We start from the raw sequence: 20,835 nt of genomic DNA, 5'->3' as shown, positions 1-20,835 counted from the left end.
ACTTTCAAACTGATCGAATTACAGATTCGGGCCGTTAATACATATATTTTATAAATAATATTTTATAATTTAAGTTAAATATTTAAGTATTGTCCATTATTCTGGTTGTTTCTCCATCTGAAAATCATTCTCCACTTTTATCTACATCCTTATTTATCACTAGTTCACTACTAATTAATAATTGCAATTTTTTATTTTAAATAAATAGTTTCCTTTTTGAATTAAATGAGTTATTTGTCTTTATAGCAACAAATAAGAACAATAGTTAAAATTATTTTTATTAGAAAGTTATACAAATGTCATCTTTATTTTATAAATATTTTGTTGAAAGATAATCAGACAATATATAAAAAAATATCTATTTTAGTCTAGTGAGAATTGTTTTTTAAAAAAAGTTTGCCATGAAACCGAAATAGAAATTAGATTGATTCAGTTTGGACCAATTTTTAAATTCAATTAAGTTTAGTTCGGTTTCTAGACCTTCGAATTCAAAATTTTATTTCTAATTTGGTATATACGACAAAACTGTTCAAACCAACTCCTACTCCATCAAAATTCTAAATATATACAAATATGTCATCCTATAACATAAATCTAGAAAGGGTTAATAATCAATTGAATCATTAAAGTGGACTTAATGTATCAAGTTGGTCACCAAACACAAAGTGGTATCAAACTGGTCACTTCAGTCGGTGATCGATACATTCAGTTAACCAACATCAAAATTTTATGACGAGAAGGACTCACGTGTTAAAATTTATCTAATGCGTCATTTATCTGATAGAATATCGTCTTTTTTTAGTCAAATCAGCAACACCTCTGTATCTAAAATAGGTGTACATATACAAGGTGAATATATGTAAATTGCGGAAAATTCTTATATATTTATGAACTCTAGTTTATGTCTATATGTATATTTACAATTATTTCAGAAATATAGTCATTATATTGTTGATTTGGCTAAAAAAAAGGTTACCCTATCAAAAAAATGTCACATCGGATAAATTTTAACACATCAGCTATTTCTGTCATAAAATTGTAATTTTCACTAACGAAGAATACCCATTATTGATTTAAGTTATAATTTTTTGATAGCATTTTAAATTTGATAACCAACTCAATACATTAAACTCACTTCAGTTATTTGATTATTAACCTAAATTAGAAACCTGTGAAATTCAAAAAGCGGAAATTTAAGCCAACACTAAGATCACTTAAAAGTAGGGGTGTGCACGGGTCGGTTCGGCTCGGTTTTTAGCTAAAACCGTTACCGAACCGTACATGTCGGTTCGGTTCGGTTTCTACCTTAAAACCGTTACCGAACCGTTTCAAACGGTTTTTTTCGGTTCGGTTAACCGTCGGTTTGGTTACGGTTTTTTTCGGTTTCTTATAATAAAAAATATTATACAAATTTAATAATCAACTCAAAATTTTTTATAATAAAAAATAAGGTATAATCACTAATTAAATATTATTCATTAGTACGTATTTTACCAAAATAAATAAAAAAGAAAATATTTAAAATATAAATACTTATTAATATAATCGAAATGAAGTAGATGAGCACTATTACGGTATGTAAAGATGATCCAGAAATGTAAAGTATGAATCAGCCCAGTGTTTTTTTTTTAAGGAAACGAACTTGCATTACTTAGAAATTATCAGAATTCAGTACAAGGCTTAGTTACACAGTATCTCTTTATGGAAATGATGTTAATTACTATCTACTCTACTACTCTCTCTCTACTTAAATATAACAAACTACTGTAACTTGCTGACTTGTAAGTATAGTTGAGGTGGATAGTTCCTTACTTAGCAGATAATATACCAATAATACCAATGTAATAATTTATTTTATATAAAATATATAATAAATTATATAATATTATATAAGCGGTTCGGTTTTTCGGTTCGGTTTTAGGTGTAAAACCGTAACCGTCGGTTCGGTTAACCGCCGGTTCGGTTGAGCTACGGTTTTTTTCGGTTTTTGTCGGTTTCGGTTTTTTTCGGTGTGGTTTTTCGGTTTTTCGGCTCGGTTTCGGTTTTTCGGTTTTTTTTTGCTCACCCCTACTTAAAAGTTAAACACGGCAAATACATGCAGTAAGCCAGTAAACGATAAATAAGAGCAACTCTAGCAGCTTCCCTATTTCATGTCTTAAGTCCAATTATAAGGAATGTGACATAAATTAGTGCTCCAGCAGTGTCTTAGAGGTGCCTTAAATCACTAGGATCCTCCTTCAATGCCTTATTAATAAGGCACCACTAGCCATGCCTTATTTGATTTCTTTAATAAAAAAATCATTTCTCTCTCTTATTGTAACTTATTTTCTCTCTCTTCTTTCTATCTTTTATCAATCTCTTTCCAAATTTATTATTATAATAATAATAAGGAATGAATTATAAGGATCATTGTTGGAGTTGAAATACAAAATCTTGTCCTAAATCACTAGAATTCAATATTTTATAATATTTATAAGGAAGACACTAATACACTGCTGGAGATACTCTAAAGTAGTTAGTGGAGTTTCTGATTTTATATTATTTTCTCCGATATGATCGAACTATTCCGGGTTCAAGTAAATCATCATTCATCAAGACACATCAATAACAAATGTGGGGCCAGACTGAATTGATATAGAACGATACGACTTGCCCCAGATATGTATGATGGGCCTGCTCTGCATACAAAATAGTTGGGTTGATCCCACCTCTATCAGTGTAGCTTGTTTTATCTAAATTAAAGCGATCATGAAAGCAGCTGTAACAAAAGATAGGATTAGATTAGCCTTTCATCAACTCACATTTCATTTGCACTTTGCAAATTGCATTTCTACGGTGAGAAAGCAGGATGTGGACCGAATTTATAAATTTTAAACTCCCCTAGATCTTCTATTAGATGATTTGTTTTCATTTTTTATTCTTACTTTAATTTGTTGTCGATAAGAATGATAGCTTTGCAGCTTAATTTTGAGTTTGTTTTCTTTATTTGTATATGATTGTTTCTTATAATCGAAGACGAGAGTTCTTCTTTTTTTTTTTTTTTAAACCCTTAGGTATGCAAATATTTGCTATCTATTTTAGTTTTATACACAAATTGTGGATGAGCAATTACTAAGATTTTATTTTTGAAATAAAAGAGACAACAAGCATAAAAAACAAAGAAAAAAATACATGTAAATTCGAAAACATGTTCATTATTATATCTTTTTATTATAATATTTTGTTATAACTATTAGTTGAGGCTTTTCTCGAGAGATAAGGGGACAATCTATGGAGGAAGCATTATAAACGTCTGTGTTAGTGTCGATACACAAATAATTTTTGTTAAACTTTATCTTCTGTTCCTTTTCAAATCTAGTATAAATTATCCTACAATAATAATTTTCTTACAGAGTTATTGCATCCGTTCTTTTCATTTTTTTACAGTTCTTTTCATTACTCAACATACAGACTCTGAGTATAAAATATAGTTCTGTTACTCATTTTTGAGTTTTTTTTTGTGTATAAAAATTCAAATATCAAATATTTATTCGCAAATAATAAGATTAAAAAAATAGGTTACAAAACTATATTCTAGAGCATTATAATGCGTGCCAAATTCTCGTCTGCCGGGTACTGGAGTATTACTTTAAAAGATTATCGAAAGAAGCTATAGGATCATAGTAGAATGCAATAGACATTGAGAACAAACACCTCGGTTGGCATTTGATGGATGATCCACCGAGGATTGTGACATTAAAATAAACGTTTTGATTATTAAAATTCGGCATGTTACATGGATATGACGGATGCTACACATTCAGAGACGTGAGCACTGAGCAACAGAGCTAATTTGTCACAGGAAGAGTGTGACAACTTGATGTCATGTACCTCGCTGATTTCAACGAGACTGTACAGGTGCCATTATATTTTAATCATGTTACTTTCACAGCTATGGAGAAGATATGCGAGCGAGAGCAGCAAAATTTAAGGGGGTGTTTGGCCAGAGCTGTTATCTTCTGGACTTTTAAGTTAGCAGCATTTGTGTAAAAAGTTGAGAAGATTTCCTATTTTGTTTCATGACTTCTACTTTTTCCCCAAATACCTTAATCACTTATAAGTCTTAACTAACTTCTAACTTCTACTTCATTTATTTTACTTTAAGTAAGAAACACTTATTTTAAAGTCATCCAAACGGCCCCTAAATTTTCAAGCAAGTGCGATGCGGATAAATTTCAAATTTATTCATAACATCGTCTTTATAAAGATGTTACCAGTCTTGTGAGTTCAATTAATCTTTTTAATAAGTTTTAATATTTTGGACTTTAAGGGTGTATTTAATTGAAATTTCAAAAGATTTATTTACGAGAGCTTCACAGCTATATTAACAGCGGGTGTGACAATTGCATTATTACTCGAAAGAAAAGGATACTAACACTATGGAAAGGTGTGGGACTGTGGGATACTATAGACATAAATTATGGAGAAAACTGGGACAGTAAACTACACACAACAGAAGGTAGTATGAAGCAGTATCACTTTCAGCCGCGAAAACAGCCGCTAAGATTAAACAAACTAGGTTGACGTACGGTTTACATACTACTACTACACCCCAATTATTGAAAGTTTGAACCTGTTTTTGTACAGTACGGAGTCAAAAATACAACTACTTTCTTCCCCTGAAGATTTATGTAGAAATAATTTTTTATTGTCTAAAATCGTAAATTGTAAATAATTTAATTGGATATATTAAATAAATATTTTTATTGCACATGAAAATAATTTTTTTAATAATTATGTTTGTCAAAAGTCTTATAAATGAATAGACTCAGATAATATATTTTCTTACCATATATGTTAAATGAATTTCTAATAATTAAGCCTCAAAAGACTTATAAATTATAAGTCTAAGAGATATGTTTTAAAGGTGATGATTGAATGTTTATGGATACAATTAATTTTTCTTAAAATATGCTATAAACTAAAAAGATCAAATTCGAATATCAATCAATATATTTTTAATATTTCAAAAGTGGTAATATAAATAGATGATAAACTTAGATATATTAATTATTCTAATATATACATTATAAAAATGTCATGCAACTATGCAAAGTTGCAAACACATCTCAAGTACAACCTTATCACGAGGAAGTGGAGATACTACTGGAACAAAGGACGACGCATTACCGTGAAGTCCTAATAAAATATATTGATCTACTCATTGTTCTTGTATGAACTTTAGATATAATATTACAAATCGCCTTTCGAGTTTCCAATAGTTCTGCTGCGAAACACGAACAATGGTCTTTCATGAATCATAATTAGCCATATTAGTTTCAGATATTTTCCAAATATCTAATTGTAGCAAAGCTAATGTCGCATTTGTACCTTAAATATATATTCCACTGTCTGGCTATTGGTCTGTCCTTTTTTATGATCAGCTTGTTCGTTTAATATTTATTTAGCACTACTACTCAACCCAACTTAGAGTACGAAGATTTTGATAATTACAATGAAATGATGAGGGCCGGATCTAGTAAGAGGTATGGGGACACCTACCCCTCCTAAATTTTTTTTATGTTTTTTCAACATTCTAAATTTTACAAAATTATAGAAGTGCCCTCTGAAAATCTGAAAATATATCGGTATTTTCCGAAAATTTGCTTGGTGCCCCCTAAGAAAATATTCCTAGATCCGTCCTTGGGCATGATAATGTTTATACCGTGATGTGAAATTTGCGCTGATATTAATATACAAGTCATTCTTTTTTAAATAATTTTAAATTCAAGCGAACTCCAAAATTTAGCAATCTCTTATTTTACGAGTTACATACTCCGTATGATTTTAACTCTGACACTAATGAGGGTCGTATTAGTATGGGTGCGCATATGCAGCAGCAGAACCTGGAACATGGCGGTGCAGGCTGAAGCTGCTCAAGATTCACCAGTCCTGCCATTCTGCAAAGTGTAAAATCTCTCACCGTTCCTTCACCTCGCTTTGTATTCAACATGTTCATTTAATTCTGCAGCTTTTTCCTGGTTCATTAAATTCTCCCACAAGGTATTCTTGACTTGCCTTCTCTTCTTACAACTTCTTCGCAACATTAATTAGTTATGTTAAAAACAACTCTACCAAACCTAAAGCAAATCTGATGAATCAAGCAAAAACGATTTTACTAATGATTATATGTGTATGTACAACAATACCATCAATATACATATCAAGCTGAACAAAAAGCTGAAATCAAGCTTAACATAGGAATGTAAATTAAGCAATCAGCATGGACTGGCTTCTGAAGACTCGAAGAATTGGGGCTCAAGCTTTCCCCTGCAGACAGGGCAAACAGAGTTTTTCGACAGCCATGTATCAGCACATTGTATATGAAATCCATGATTACAGCCCGGGACTAGCCGCGCCTCATGATCATCCTCGATATTATCTAAACAAACCGCGCATTCGTTCCCCATGACCAGGTCTTTCCCGGTCATTTTCGGAAGCTTCTCCAGCTCCGCAGCAGACAAGCCCTTGTGAGAAGCTGGTTTTTCAGCTAGCCTGAACTCCTGATTTGTGCTGTTTGTGCTTGCGGCGTACCATAGCAAACATATGTATACCAGGAACACGGCACTCATGCCTGCACAAGGCAGGAATAGCGCGAGAAATACTGATAAGAGCATTTCTTATGAAATAATTTGGAAACGGGGAGAAATAAAATTGAGATTTTAGAAGGTGGTGTGATTGAGAACGACAAGGTAGGGAAATGGGAATTTATAAAGGATGGAAAGGAAATTAATTAGGAGGTGTTTGGGTGGGATGGAATAAAAGAAATGAGGTGGGAAAGAGTGAAGTTGTTCAGATGGTGGGCTATAGAGGGGTGACGTGTATTTATATCAGGACGGTAACCGCTATATTGGGAAGCCAAACAGTGCAGAAAGATATCAGAAAATTCAGTAATGCTAATGGGTTTTGCAGTTTGAGAATATGACGTGTTTCTGTAAGGTGTGTGAGAAAGGGAAGTGTATTTACTCCGAGGTCTCTGTTTGCTTGCCTTATTAATCCTGTTAGAGTTCGGGATTGAAATTCTGATTCCCGTTTTGATAATATATGTCGAGATTAGTGTGGGTGACACCCGGAATTTACTTGTGAAAATTCCACTGAAAAGAGGAACGTAAACTCCGCTCAAATTCTGGTGGCAAGACTTTCTGTGGACGGACCGCGGGCTCTGTGGGGCAATGGTGTTTTGGTGCTTTGCACTTTCCAGTGAAATGCATACATAATTCTGATAGCTCGGACACTTTATGGTGGTAAAAAAGTCGTTTGTGTTGATTATGTATGGTTATGGAAAGAATATTAACTTTTAGAAATAATTGTACATTTCTTGTGATCTACACTATTCCCGGGTCACATTACATATGAACTTCGTTTACTAGACCTTCTTCGTTGGTTCCTGCTTGTCCTACTTCACTTTAACAGCATCTAAAAGTAGTCATTTTCCAAATTTATTCATTTTTTGAGAACACAGAACTGAATTGTTCATGCTGACAACTTACAAAACATATTCATTACTCAAATTTGTTGACAATAATATCTGCACAAAATTTATAAATATGTTTTTTTCTTTAACGTATGAACCCGCAGCCGCTATCTTTTGGGTGCGCACTGGGTAAACCCACGAGCTCACCTAATAGCCTGCAAACCACGTGAACAAATAGTAACCGTACTTAAGCGACAGACTCTGACCCAGAAGGCATAATCACAAATTCTCCTCCCTTCAGAAGCTGAACCTGTGACCAGTGTTTTTTTTAATTGTAGTGTTGGTGTTATGACAATCATGACTATGAATTATGATTGATAAATCTGCAGCACTCTGGTGAGTTTATATGCTCCATGACTGTACGCTAACCATATAGTACATGTAATTGTCACGCTATTTATTAGTAGTTCAATTCAATACGTAAGAAATTAGACATTCTTGTATCCAGATCTAATCCCAGGTTGGATTTAAGAGGTTAAATGTTCTGAAAATAATTGTATTTAGGCTTGTAGTAATGATTTCTTGCATCTTGCGTAAATGTTGTACTCTTTGTAGCTGAATAAATGCAACCTAACAATTGGAGTATTACGTGGACGATTTGATTTAAGTGAATTTCTTCAATCATTGCAAAATGGTTATTATTAGCTCAATATGATTTCTATAGGAGTACACGTACGCTTCAGAGTTTGACGTTTATGTATTTTTGTAATTAATGTATATCAGCACTGTCCTTCATAAATTCGAAGCTATTCTCTATTTCTCTTAATTCTCAGATAAGAGAAACATCATAAATTTATAAATTAATATTTATTTTGATAAAATATGAAATATTTATTTAGAGTAATACTCCCTCCGTCCCCCTCAATTGTTTACATTGGAGGGGGACACGAAGACCAAGACAATGTATGAAAAATATATTTAATAATAGATTTGAGATAGTGGAGGAAATTAGTGGGTGTAATAGTAGTTTTTATTGTTAAATATGAGATAGTAGGAGAAGATAGTGGGTGTAATGATGGAAAAATTTACTATTTATGGTAACGTAAAGAAATGAGAGGGACATCCCAAAACAGTAACTGTAAAGAAATAAGAGGGACAGAGGGAGTAAGATTTAGCGTTTAACAGATATCGATAACAACAAATATTGATAAAAATGACTTAAATTATATCAAATGTTAAAAATATGTAATTAATAATAATACTATAAAATAAATTAAATATATGATTAAATTTGTTTAATGAGAACAATAACAGCGTGGTTTCGCGAATATGTGTTTATTGAAACGAGATTTATACGTCTTAACATTTAAAACTAAATATATTTTATAAATTATATATATATACATTAAAAGTAATTAGATATTTGAAGTTTAAAGAATATATATACATATATATATGTGTGTGTAATGAATAAATCGATAATAAATTAAATTTTTTTATAATGATGTCAAAGAGCACGACTTATTAATTATTGGAGTATTGTATGTATATACAAATAAATTATAACTATCAATTATACATGACGATTTATAAAATATTAAAATAATATATAAAAGTAATTATATATTCCGGAAAATTTGTAGAAACTTCAAAAGATGATTATTTGATATATAATTGAGGGCACCACGCCATTTAAACCGTAGTACAGCTATATATAATGACAATTTACATCATCAATAATATTAGTGTGTCATTTCATGTTCCACGTGTCATCTTATTTGCTCGGATTGTCATCTCTGTCGTCACAATGAAAATTGTATGGTACAATAGAGAAAAAAAGAGAGTTAAATACGGTATTAGAGGTGGTAAAATATGGTTTTGTTTTGGTTTTGGTTTTTATAAAATAGATTTAATTTGGAGAATTGAACCAAAATCATTTCCAAATCATATATTAATAAATGTGATTATGGTTTTAGTTTGAATTATGGGTAACTAGTTTAGTAAGTAAAAATAAGTATTATATAATGAACAAAAATTAATACACTCAAGTGACAATACAATGAATACTAAATATAACAAAAGTATGTTTGAGTGTGTGAGTTGATGTAGTGGTTCAAACTTTTAGTTTCTCCAAGTAAGGTCATGAGTTCGAATCATGGGATGTGCATGTGTGGTAACTAGCAAAAAGAAAGAAAAGAAAAGGAAAGAAAAGAATATGAACATAATAGTGTGTGTGGAGAGTTATAAGAAATAAAAGTGAGACCAAATGTGGTTAGATCCATATTATTTTGTGAGAAATGTGATACTAGAAACCAAACCAAATCTATTTTTCTAATGTAATTTTAAATGGATCCAAATCCACAATTTTGGTTTGGTTTAGATTGGTTTAATGGTTTTGCAACCATATTGCCACCTCTACCCAGTATGTTCATCTCAGTGTCTTATTTATACTAGCCTTTAACCCGTGCGAAGCACGAGCGGGTATATAATTCGTAATTTATTATTTATAATTTAAATTTTAACATCATTTTATTAGTATTTTAGTATTAATGGATTAAATTTAATTAAATTATATTATTCAACTGACTATATTTTCTCCCGATTACTTGAAAATGCACAAACCCTGATATATATATATATATATATATATATATATATATATGTCAGGATTTTAGTACATTTAATCCGAATTTAGTACACGTAGATTTAAAAATAAAAAAAATCAGAAAAATCAAATCTTTTCCAAACATAGCCGATCGTGTAATACCTTTGAAAGATTCGGTGATCTAATCAATCGAATTTCAACGTAATTTTGTAATCTTGCTTTGTTTGACAACAATAACTTTTAGATTAGAATTAGAAAGAGTTATGCAATGATTCGTGTTTATATTGAAATATAACACGTTAAACTTAAAAAGAGTTATATGAATGGTCTTGTTAAAAAAAGATATTCAAAATTGTATATTTATAATTTTATTTATAACATTATTATAATTTTTTTAATGAAATATTATATGATAATGAATTATTATGAGTGTTTTTAGTATTTGAAACTGTTTAACAATATAATACTAATAGACTACACATTTGTAAAACTTGTAGTACCAAAAGGAGAGTACCAAACCAAAAAATAATAGACTCCACATTTGTAGACTTGTAGTACCAAAAAGAGACTACCAAACCAAAAAATATAACTAAAACCTTGGACTACAAATTATATCCATGTTGGCTTAAGCACGTGCGGATATATAGTTCGTAATTTATTATTTATAATTTAAATTTTAACATCATTTTATTAGTATTTTAGTATTAATGGATTGAATTTTAATTAAATTATATTATTCAACTAACTATATTTTTACTCGATTACTTAAAAATGGACAAACCCTAATATATATATAGGCCAACATTCAAAAGAGGGACTTCTTATATGGAGTTACATAGTGCGCCACTCTAAATCATCAATTTTATTATAAATTCTGTTATAGAATACATATAAAACGTGATTCTAATATAAAATACTATACAATAAATCTATTTTAAGTAATTTAACACTTAAAATTTGATTAAAAAGAGTATATTTTCGAAACTGATTCTACAATAGAATAATTCTGGATGATTATTATTATGTTTTGAGATATTGTATAATTTTAAATGATCTTTGGAAAAAAAATATTATATAACTTCGTTTTCGGTTTAATAATCAAAATTTGCAATTATATTTCATAAAAAATATAATAAAATATATATTATGTATATATTTATAATGGTATGCTACGTAACTCCATATAAAAGAGTATGCTATGGAGTGCTACCCTATATATATATATATATATATATATATATATATATATATATATATATATATATATATATATATTAGGATTTTAGTACATTTAATCTGAATTTAGTACACGTAGATTTAAAAATAAAAACATCAGAAAATTATAATCTTTTCCGAACATAGCCGATCGTGTAATACCTTTGAAAGATTCAGTAATCTAATCAATCGAATTTCAACGTAATTTTGTGATCTTGGTTTTTTTAACCATAATAACTTTTAATATTGGATTTAGAAAGGGTTATGTAATGGTTATATTGAAATAGAACACGTTAAAGTTAAAAAGAGTTATACGAAAGTTCTTGTTAAAAAAAGATATTCAAAATTGTATATTTATAATTTTATTTATAACATCATTATAATTTTTTTAATGAAATATTATATGATAATGTATTGTTAGGAGTGTTTTTAGTATTTGAAACTGTTTATAATACTAATAAACTCCACATTTGTAGACTTGTAGTATCAAAAGGAGAGTACCAAACCAAAAAATATAACTAAAACCTTGGACTACAAATTATACCCATGTTTTTATAGTATAGTATTGATAGTATAGATTACTTCATAGACTCATAGTGTAGAATCTGGCGCATGTTCTGAAGTTTTTTCAAGTGATGAATTTACTCTATGAATATGAAGTAACAAATCGACACGACAAATCAACTTCTGTCTGATTTCCGTAGATCATAATTGTGCACTTTAATTCCAAGATATTGCATTATAATTTTCATAAGCCAATTTACCATGTTAAACTTAAATGTTACAAAATTTTAATAATGGTTCATTCATTTCATGATGAGTATTGTTGGTTGACTGATAAAGAGGAAGTGCTTGATACAATGCCTAAACCAGATGTTTATTCAGCGGAGTTCTTTGCTTTCAGGTATTTCTTAATAATTAAATGTTAGTGAAACGAAGACGGTTTTGCATGTTCCAAGATATGCATTTAGTAGGTTTCAAGTCTGATAGTACTAATGTTTCCAGCGATTTGTCAACTATAAGGGGGCTTGGAAGATCTACCAATTGGTGGTGTACAGATTCAAGGTTATGTGATCAAGCAGGTCTTAGATCATATAAATATGTGCTCAGTGCATTAGTAGATATGTATGGCAAGTGTGAGTGCACATTTAAGATGTTAAGAGTGCTCGATCAAATCAGTGACACAGATTTAGGCGTTTTTGCTTTGACAAAAAGGTCTTGCTGAATGGTTTTTTTGATGGAACACTGAGTGCGCTTAAAAGTCTAAAGGTCAGGCCGTCAGGGGATGGATTCGAACGTTTTGTCTTGGATTTCAATGGTTAGTTGTTTGCAACATGGTAAAGGTACTGCAGCTTTAGTGCTCGTTAAAATATTGGGGTACTGATGCATGGTAAAGCAGTCGATGGTTATCACTTTGAGCATTCCTGGTGATGTTTAGGTTGGTGGGGGACTAATTGTCATGCATGCCTATTGTGCAAGGATTTCAGCAGTGAGGCCATGATTGATGAGATGCTGAAGCCAGACTGGATCTGTTCTGTTAAATGCTACGATGGGTGGGTGGGTATGCTATGCATATAAAGGCTGATATTTTCCACCTGCTGCAGAGAACAGAGCAGTTGTCCGCCATCATAACACGTATATATTTTTGATGATTTAATCAATATCTCTTGGGCGAAACTGAGGATCTTCATGTTGCCACACCCACACACCACACTGGCCCAACAGAAGAAGCGTGGTTCCATCTTTAAGACTTGGGAGAATGGGATTGAAGGTAGAATAGATCATTATGCTTGAGTGGTAACTATATATCTGCTTATAAGGCGAGGGATACGAACTAAAGTGAATTGGATTTCGCAATAACCCTGGATGCAATTGGATCTAGATCAAGAACAAGGTCTATATACTTCCATAAGGAGACAAATCTATTCCTCAGATGGCCCAAACTATTGATAAGCTGCATATATTGACCAGAGAATGCAGAAATCAGGTTATTCATGAAATTCAGAAATCACTTCTCGTGGTAACTGTTAATATTCTGATCTTATCATGTATTACTAACAGTTGATATCTTCAGTTTGCTGTCAACTAAAACTACCTGTTCAGAAAGAACTTGCAATTATTTACTTGCTGTGGGAGAAGTCAAGTATATCCCAAGTTATTCTTGGTTGCTGCTGCTGTTAATATCGTAACAAGAATATCTGGAACATACAGGTGATTGTATAGATTCTAAAAAAACCCGCAGCAGCCAAATGTTACTAGTGTTATATTTGCTTAGTGTCCCTATTGCTTCTCGAAAACTAAAACTTCAATTCTCTTTGTCACCATCCACATTATAACCTTGCACTCCTACTACCTGCACTAAGCCACCCTTCTTCCAGAAAATCAAAACTGCCACCCTCCTTCCAGAAAATCAAAACTGAAAAAACGACCTTCTATTATATTGGCGCCATCCAGCGAGGACTACTATTATCTAGGCACTTCTGAAAAATGACTTTCTATTACATTGGCGCCATCCAGCCTCCTCTCTACCAGTATCCAGGCACTTCCCTGGTTAAACTCAACTTACTTATGTGCTATGTGGCACAATGTTACAGTACTCCCTTTCACTTTTGCACACTCTAAGGAACAGATGCCATTCTTGTAATCTTGGATGCTAGGAAACTTCATGAGATTAACTGAGAGGTACTGAGATGACAATAAACTGGTGTAATTAATTTAGGATGTTTCTGTCTATTCTTGTTTCTTTACTTGAACAACAGAAGTATACACACTCTTCCTTTTCTTTCTCTAATTAAAAATGAGACGCTTGTTTTTTAAGATGATTAAAGCATCACTAGCTATTGGCTATGCTTTTCTGTATTTACAAATTCTTACAGGTACAAAGCCATAAGGCTGCAGCTGGTTCAATAGAGGCGGATCACTTCGCGATCAAGATATGTATCTCATTAAGAAGCACGATTTTTGTTCAAAAATGTTGATTGTGAAATATTCCTCCTGCACAATCTGATACAACCATATAAAGCTAGAACCATAATAAGTTTAATACTGATTCGTTTGTGGTATTTAGCCTCTCCATATTGATAACTGATAAGTTTTGTTATTATAGTGGTTCTGATCAAGGATTGTTCTAATCAAATACTAAGTACAAACTATTACTGTTACTGGAGTATAAGATTGCGTTTACTTGGATGGAATGAAATGGAGGTGAATGGAATAGTGACTAAATGTGAGCAAGTCCAAATTTTTTGTGATGAAGACGGTTGGAAAAACATGCCAAAAAAAGTGGAATGAGCATTTCCTTCCATAATATGTCGGATAGATTTATAGAAAATGTAAATTTTAGATATTTTCTCTGATCAACCCGAATTTATTACAAATTTTATTCTTTTTTCCTCTCATTCCATTCCGCGCGAGTAGGATTCGACACAGTAAAGAGTTCGGAATTACCAAGTAGGATAGATTATCCAGAATAACAAAACAGTCAATCTGAAGATAGAAATACATACATATCAAGTAATCAACCATAGTTGTTTGTATAATTTACTATTCCCAGATCTAACCAGGACCTTAAGTTCGGGCCTCGGGGTGAAACATACAATATGCATGGTTTGAAGTTTGGTACTGTGTCAGTGTCATGCATCAAATGTCTGGGCATCCTGGCTGACAGTGATATAATCACATAACTAATTTTCATGTATGGATAGGCAAAACCCACATTAGTGCTTTAGCATCTCGTATATACAATTACACTGCTGACGGTGTACCAACCGATCAAACTCACTGCCAAAGAAGTTTGAAAATATAGACATAAGTAAAGTTCATTAGTAACTTCATTATTTCGTGTAGAATCAGCCTAAGGCTGTTTTATATTCTGTTGTTTTGTTGTATGCTGCATATTAAAATTATTATTACTACAACATTACATCCGACACGATCAGAAACACGTCCCAAATACAATTTATAGTGGTTCGTTGTCATTATAGTGGTTCTGATCAGAAACGTCTCATTTATCATCATCATATTAGACTCTAAGCTTGTGTATCACTTTAATAAAAATTTCAAAATCTCAGAACGACAGAAAATTGGCACGTCTACAGACACACCGAGACCCAAAATTCACATCCCGAATTACAGCCAACAGAATATAAGCAGCAGGCAGGTGCTACCCCTTAACCATGTGCTGATGAGTACATCTGCCAATCTCCGCAGCGGGGCAGGAACCATTAATTGTGGAAGCAATGAATATAGCCTTTGGCCTTGGTATAGTATTTTCCTATTTTCACATTTGCACTTGTTTAACGAGAGTGAGCACGGGCATGGATAAGGTTCCTACTTATTTATGTAGTTGTCTGTATCGAAAAGGCCTGCGAATAGTATACATGATTCTAAAAAATAATGAAATGTTATCCATATAAGGTTAAGCAAGAACCCTATCAGCTTGATATGAGATTAGTTAACTAGAATTTTTTGGTCTTGCATTCGGATAGAAACAAGCAGCACATTAAAGAATTCTAAAGTTTGAACATTTTGATTTGTCGGTTAATTCATTCACGACTCTTGTGTTGGAAAAAACCCATGTGCTCTTGTTTTATTCATGTGTAAGAGAACGTGGAAATAATTGAATCAGATACAGATTTATTCAGCTTTGCAGTGATTTTTGATTCAGAAATAATTGATTAAAATCTCTCTTGTTGCAGTGGTCACATGTCAAGTAGTTGCATTTAAGAAGTTTGGTCTGTCTATTTAAGAACCATACTTGTGCTTGCATAACCACTTGAATATACTCGAAATCTCTTCTTTCTGATAATCTGCTTGGATAATGGCTTATCAGGGTGTTGTTGCCGCGGTGCTTCTGGTTAGTGCTTGTTGTGTTGTCAATGTTGATGCATTTGTAGCTTCGGGATGGACTAAAGGCCATGCTACGTTTTATGGAGGTAGCGATGCTTCAGGAACAATGGGTATGTAAATTTGTACTCTTTTTAATTCCTGAATATAAATGAAATGGAGCAAGAAGGACTAATATATATTTTTTCGACACAGGTGGTGCATGTGGATATGGGAACTTGTACTCGGCTGGATATGGAACCAACACGGCTGCTCTAAGTACTGCACTCTTCAACGATGGAGCCTCGTGTGGACAATGTTACACGCTCATGTGTGATTATCAATCAGACCCGAGATGGTGCATAAAGGGAACATCTGTTACCATTACCGCTACAAATTTTTGCCCCCCGAACTTTGATCAGCCTAACAATGCTGGAGGCTGGTGCAACCCTCCTCTCCAGCATTTTGATATGGCTCAACCAGCCTGGGAAAAGATTGGAATCTACAGAGGTGGTATTGTCCCCGTTATGTTCAGAAGGTATATATATCCGTCAGTCACTTCGGCCTTTGGCATAATTCTTCTATATTTATGTGTCTTTTTGATATATGATGGCTTGTAAATTTTGGACTCAGGGTCCCCTGTGTCAAAACCGGTGGAGTCAGATTCACAGTCAATGGGAGGAACTACTTTGAGCTCGTGCTAATAAGCAATGTCGGGGGAGCTGGATCAGTTCAATCCGTGCAAATCAAGGGCTCAAGAACTGGCTGGGCTGCAATGTCAAGAAACTGGGGAGCAAACTGGCAGTCGAATGGATACCTGAATGGCCAATCTTTATCTTTTAAGGTTACTACCACAGATGGAGTCACTCGAGTTTTCAATGACGTGGTCTCATCTGGTTGGCAATTTGGCCAGACATTCTCGAGTCATATAACATTCTAAGCAAGAACACTGAAGCAAAAATTACAAATTTGGTAGGCAGCGGCGTGTTAGTATATTGCTTAAGCAGCCCGCCGGAGTATGTTACACGAGGGCACCCCGAGGTTGATTCTTGGTTTGGTTTTCTAAAGATCACAATGGCCAAGCTCTTAATCACAAGAACTGTAACCATTGTGTTTATATATATTTTTATATTTCACTTATATTCACTCTTCAATAAGATGAATTATACAAAAACATATATACCAACTTCTTGTAAGATTTTATTATGATTGTCATGTTTTAAAGGTCATTTGGTCGATATTAATGTAAGTACAAAATTAAATCCTGCTGGCACATCATTAATTCTAATTTAAATGCTATGACTGCAGAAGATTGTCTGCAGGTACATAGCTTATCTGGTAATCGAAAACATTGATTCAGACAAACCCAAGCCGTAGATCTAGGGGCAGATTTACTGAATGTAACATAAAGAATAAACACTTCATTTATTATTTTAGTTAATCACTCCTACAAATTCATGGCCATCACTTCAAAGTCTGAGAAGGCAACATGTCTGTTTCAAACAACTCACTGCATATTTTGGGATGTAGAAAGAATAAATAAACAAAATTTCTTGCTAATCATCACTTACTCTAATTCCTATCAGAATTTACGACGTTTAATTTAAATCAAGGACCTCGTCCGTTTCACAAATATTGCAGTTCCTTAGATTATTCAGAGTCTGCGAAAAATTTACAAAGCTGACAAAAAAAAATGATGCCAAGGTAAGCAACAGCGCCACCCCGGTTCTGACCGTCTTTTCCCCCTATATTCAGTGTACTTACAAGTGCTGTCACAAAATTATTGAATTTACAGAGCCAGCATAGTTTTAACTGGAGTCTGCAGATGATTGAATAAAAGAAATTTGAAAAATAGTCTTGGGCAAGGGGCAAGGTACCACTTAAACTATAGGACTACAGTAACTGTCGAAAGGAACCATTTGTCTCAAATCATCATGTAACCACCAATCACATTTTAGATCTATTGGCTCCATGCATAAGCTCTTGAGCAACTAACCTTCTTGATCGGTTTATCGTGAGGAAACACAAGTTTATATGTTCTTCAAGCTCCTTTAACTGCTCGTTTAAGCAAGTCTCCCCAATCCGAAACTCCCTCACCACCTCTTTCAAGACCTCAATCTTCCCATTTCTAACACACATATCTGCCATGGCTTTGCTGTGTTCAATCTCATCATACAACCTCATCACGAGTCGGCTCACGGTATTAAAATCATTGATCAATATGTAAACCCCTTTTGCCGCAACATCAAGCTGTGCTACTATTCTTTCCCTAGAACTTGCCTTGATCTTCACCAGCTTGTTACGCTTCTTCAAGAAACCAAATGAACAAGTAAAAAGAGCCGGAGCTGCGACAAGCCCAACAATACTATGAAAAGCAAGAACCATCAAAGTAAATGCAAGTGCAGTGTACGCCACTACTATCGTATATCCCACGGTTTTCTTCACACCCCTTCTGATTTTCATTCTCCTCCGAATTTTCCTACATTGCAACGTTAATCGATCAAGTAAATCACTCTGACCATTCTGCATTTCACGAAATTCACTTAGACTGATTGCTGATAAAGGGTTTCCTATTGTGGCAAATGAATCAAGGTCTCGAAACATAGCACAACATCTATCATTAGAGAAAAGCGCCTTTTGTCTCATGTCGAGTACATTCTTGATCACCCGGTGATTGGCTCGAATCTGCTGGATACTTTGAAGAAGTACTTCGCAGATAAAGCATGCTTTTATCGTGATCTCGAAGTAATCGATGAGGAGGGGATGAAGATTCGAACCTTCGATAATATGGGCCACTGTTTCTTGTCCCGGTTCTAAGAGCGACTCGAAGAGATGAAGTTGAATAGGCCGAACAGAAGATGAGGTTTCCATGGTTTTACTTAGTAGGTGACCCTCAACTTTGCTGGATATATCTGTATATGACTTGGTTCTTAAGGTTTCCTTGTACTCCTCATCCACATTTACCTTGTTCACCAAGATATCTTCACTTTCTATTTGTTGTTTTCCACATTTACCTGAAAATTAAAAACCACTTTATAATACATAATATGTGAAAGAGAATCGATCATTATAAGCGCTTATATCCCGCTTGAAATCATGATGATAAGATATACGCAGACCTTAGTGTTTAAACGAACATCATGATACTAAGATGTACGCAGACCTTAGCGTTCAAATCAACAAAATCACATACTGGTTTACGACGTGTTCGACTTTAGATTTATTTACAGAAAAAATAATGAATGAATGAAGAAACTAACCAAGTAACCGGAAAGGCGATTTGAACTTGAAGCAGACCATAGAGTTCTGAAGCTCGAAGTTAACAAGTTAAAGAGAAAAAAAAAAAAGTTAACATTCTTTACGAAGTCTTGGTATATATAGGCAGAAAGTATGTGTATTGTTCTGTTGCTACAATTGTGGAAATGTACTTGGAGAAGGAACCCGTTGGCAACAAGCACCAGCTTAAAATTGGTTATAATTTGGCTTTCTCTACACGATAGCGTCTTGCCTACGTTCCTACCGCTCCACCTGTTAATTCTTGTAAAATCCTACACTTCTGCTAATTTTACACGCCTTGCGTACTACATATACTAATAGAATTATAAGATATATATAACAAATTGTGAATTATCCGTATAATTTTTTTAGTGTAAATAAAAGAGTACCCTCAAAAGCCAGATATTAATATTTCTAAAATTTTGAATGATAATAACTAAGAAAATCTCCAACGGCGTTAGTTATAATCGTTGGCTAAATGGAACCTGTAAGACATTATGTAAAATTTGCTCAACCTGTAAAACATTTTGCTTCAATGGTATTGGCTATATTGGTTGGTTATAATTTAAAAATAGTATGTTATTAATATTTTAGATTGTTAAAATAGAATATATCAGTTCAATATGATAATAAATGATGTGCAATTTTTCTACAGATTTCTTACAGACCTGTAGAGGTTCGACAAATTTACCCATCCGTAAAAGGTTGGCTAAAATTATAGACAACAGCCAAGTATAGTTGGAGTATGAGTTTTTCGAGCGGTTGGCTAAATTTTTTTATTTTTAGTATGCAAACGCACTTTTTAGTTGTTTTCGATGGTTGGAGATGCTCTAATATCAATTTTTGTTTGAATATACTTAAGAATGGAAACAAAATGAAATTAAGTTTTAAAATCTAGTTATATGTATAAATATGATTAATAATATATGTATTGTACCAACCCTATTCGTCGAATATCATGTTTAGCTCCAAATGCAAAGAACACAAAATATGTAAAATCAAGTCCACGAGATCAAGACTACAAAACTTGCAAAGGCAAGATCTACAAGACCAAGACTATGAGGTTGCAAAATTCGCAAGCTTGTCCATCATATTTTAGTCTAAAAGCAAAGGATACAAAGACTACAAGACATGCCAAGGCAAAACTTGCAAAGTCAAGCTTTTTAAACACCAAGATTACGAAGCCCACAAAGTTCATGTATTATAATTCTACAATAGACAAAGGACATGCAAGGCAAAATCAGCGAGGGACAAAGTCCTGACATACGCTAAAACTCTACAACTACTTAACAAGACTTGTATTGAAAAGAGCGTTGACAACTACAACAAGATACAAAAACCTGCCAACAAGATGTTGATGTGGTGGTAGAGCTCTTATACCCTCTTGCGGGAGGTCAGGAGTTCGACTTCCCATGTGTACGTGTGTAATCAATTAGCGGAAAAAAAAAACTACAAAAACCTG

General features: G+C 33.1%; 3 protein-coding genes across 3 annotated transcripts; 1 reads left to right on the top strand and 2 right to left on the bottom strand.

The window, feature by feature from the left end:
- Nucleotides 1-6,257: 6,257 nt before the first annotated feature.
- LOC108220629 (E3 ubiquitin-protein ligase ATL23) lies at nt 6,258-6,656 on the bottom strand. The gene has a single exon (XM_017394443.2). It carries the CDS (start codon nt 6,654-6,656, stop codon nt 6,258-6,260), a length of 399 nt encoding a protein of 132 aa, XP_017249932.1.
- Nucleotides 6,657-16,007: 9,351 nt separating this feature from the next.
- Nucleotides 16,008-17,326, top strand: LOC108220424 (expansin-A11). The gene is made up of 3 exons (XM_017394188.2): nt 16,008-16,231; nt 16,314-16,635; nt 16,731-17,326. Exons 1-3 carry the CDS (start codon nt 16,093-16,095, stop codon nt 17,035-17,037), a joined length of 768 nt encoding a protein of 255 aa, XP_017249677.1. The 5' UTR covers nt 16,008-16,092; the 3' UTR covers nt 17,038-17,326.
- Nucleotides 17,327-17,719: 393 nt separating this feature from the next.
- Nucleotides 17,720-19,505, bottom strand: LOC108222363 (UPF0496 protein At1g20180). The gene is made up of 2 exons (XM_017396283.2): nt 19,358-19,505; nt 17,720-19,111 (listed from the first exon to the last, which is right to left on the bottom strand). Exons 1-2 carry the CDS (start codon nt 19,395-19,397, stop codon nt 18,045-18,047), a joined length of 1,107 nt encoding a protein of 368 aa, XP_017251772.1. The 5' UTR covers nt 19,398-19,505; the 3' UTR covers nt 17,720-18,044.
- Nucleotides 19,506-20,835: the final 1,330 nt, after the last annotated feature.

This window comes from Daucus carota, chromosome 5 (assembly GCF_001625215.2).
Source record: "Daucus carota subsp. sativus chromosome 5, DH1 v3.0, whole genome shotgun sequence".
Taxonomy (NCBI): Eukaryota; Viridiplantae; Streptophyta; class Magnoliopsida; order Apiales; family Apiaceae; genus Daucus; species Daucus carota.
The sequence above is the reverse complement of the archived record's forward strand: the minus strand, read 5'-3'. Positions and strand labels throughout refer to the sequence as shown.

Excerpts from the sequence above, each read along its gene's own strand:
- LOC108222363 (XM_017396283.2), bottom strand. The coding sequence starts at position 19,397 with ATGGTCTGCTTCAAGTTCAAATCGCCTTTCCGGTTACTTG. Across the intron at positions 19,112-19,357 it reads ATCGCCTTTCCGGTTACTTG|GTAAATGTGGAAAACAACAA; the intron begins GTTAGTTTCTTC and ends TTTAATTTTCAG.
- LOC108220629 (XM_017394443.2), bottom strand. The coding sequence starts at position 6,656 with ATGCTCTTATCAGTATTTCTCGCGCTATTCCTGCCTTGTGCAGGCATG.
- LOC108220424 (XM_017394188.2), top strand. The coding sequence starts at position 16,093 with ATGGCTTATCAGGGTGTTGTTGCCGCGGTGCTTCTGGTTAGTGCTTGT. Across the intron at positions 16,232-16,313 it reads CGATGCTTCAGGAACAATGG|GTGGTGCATGTGGATATGGG; the intron begins GTATGTAAATTT and ends TTTTCGACACAG. Across the intron at positions 16,636-16,730 it reads GTCCCCGTTATGTTCAGAAG|GGTCCCCTGTGTCAAAACCG; the intron begins GTATATATATCC and ends TTTTGGACTCAG.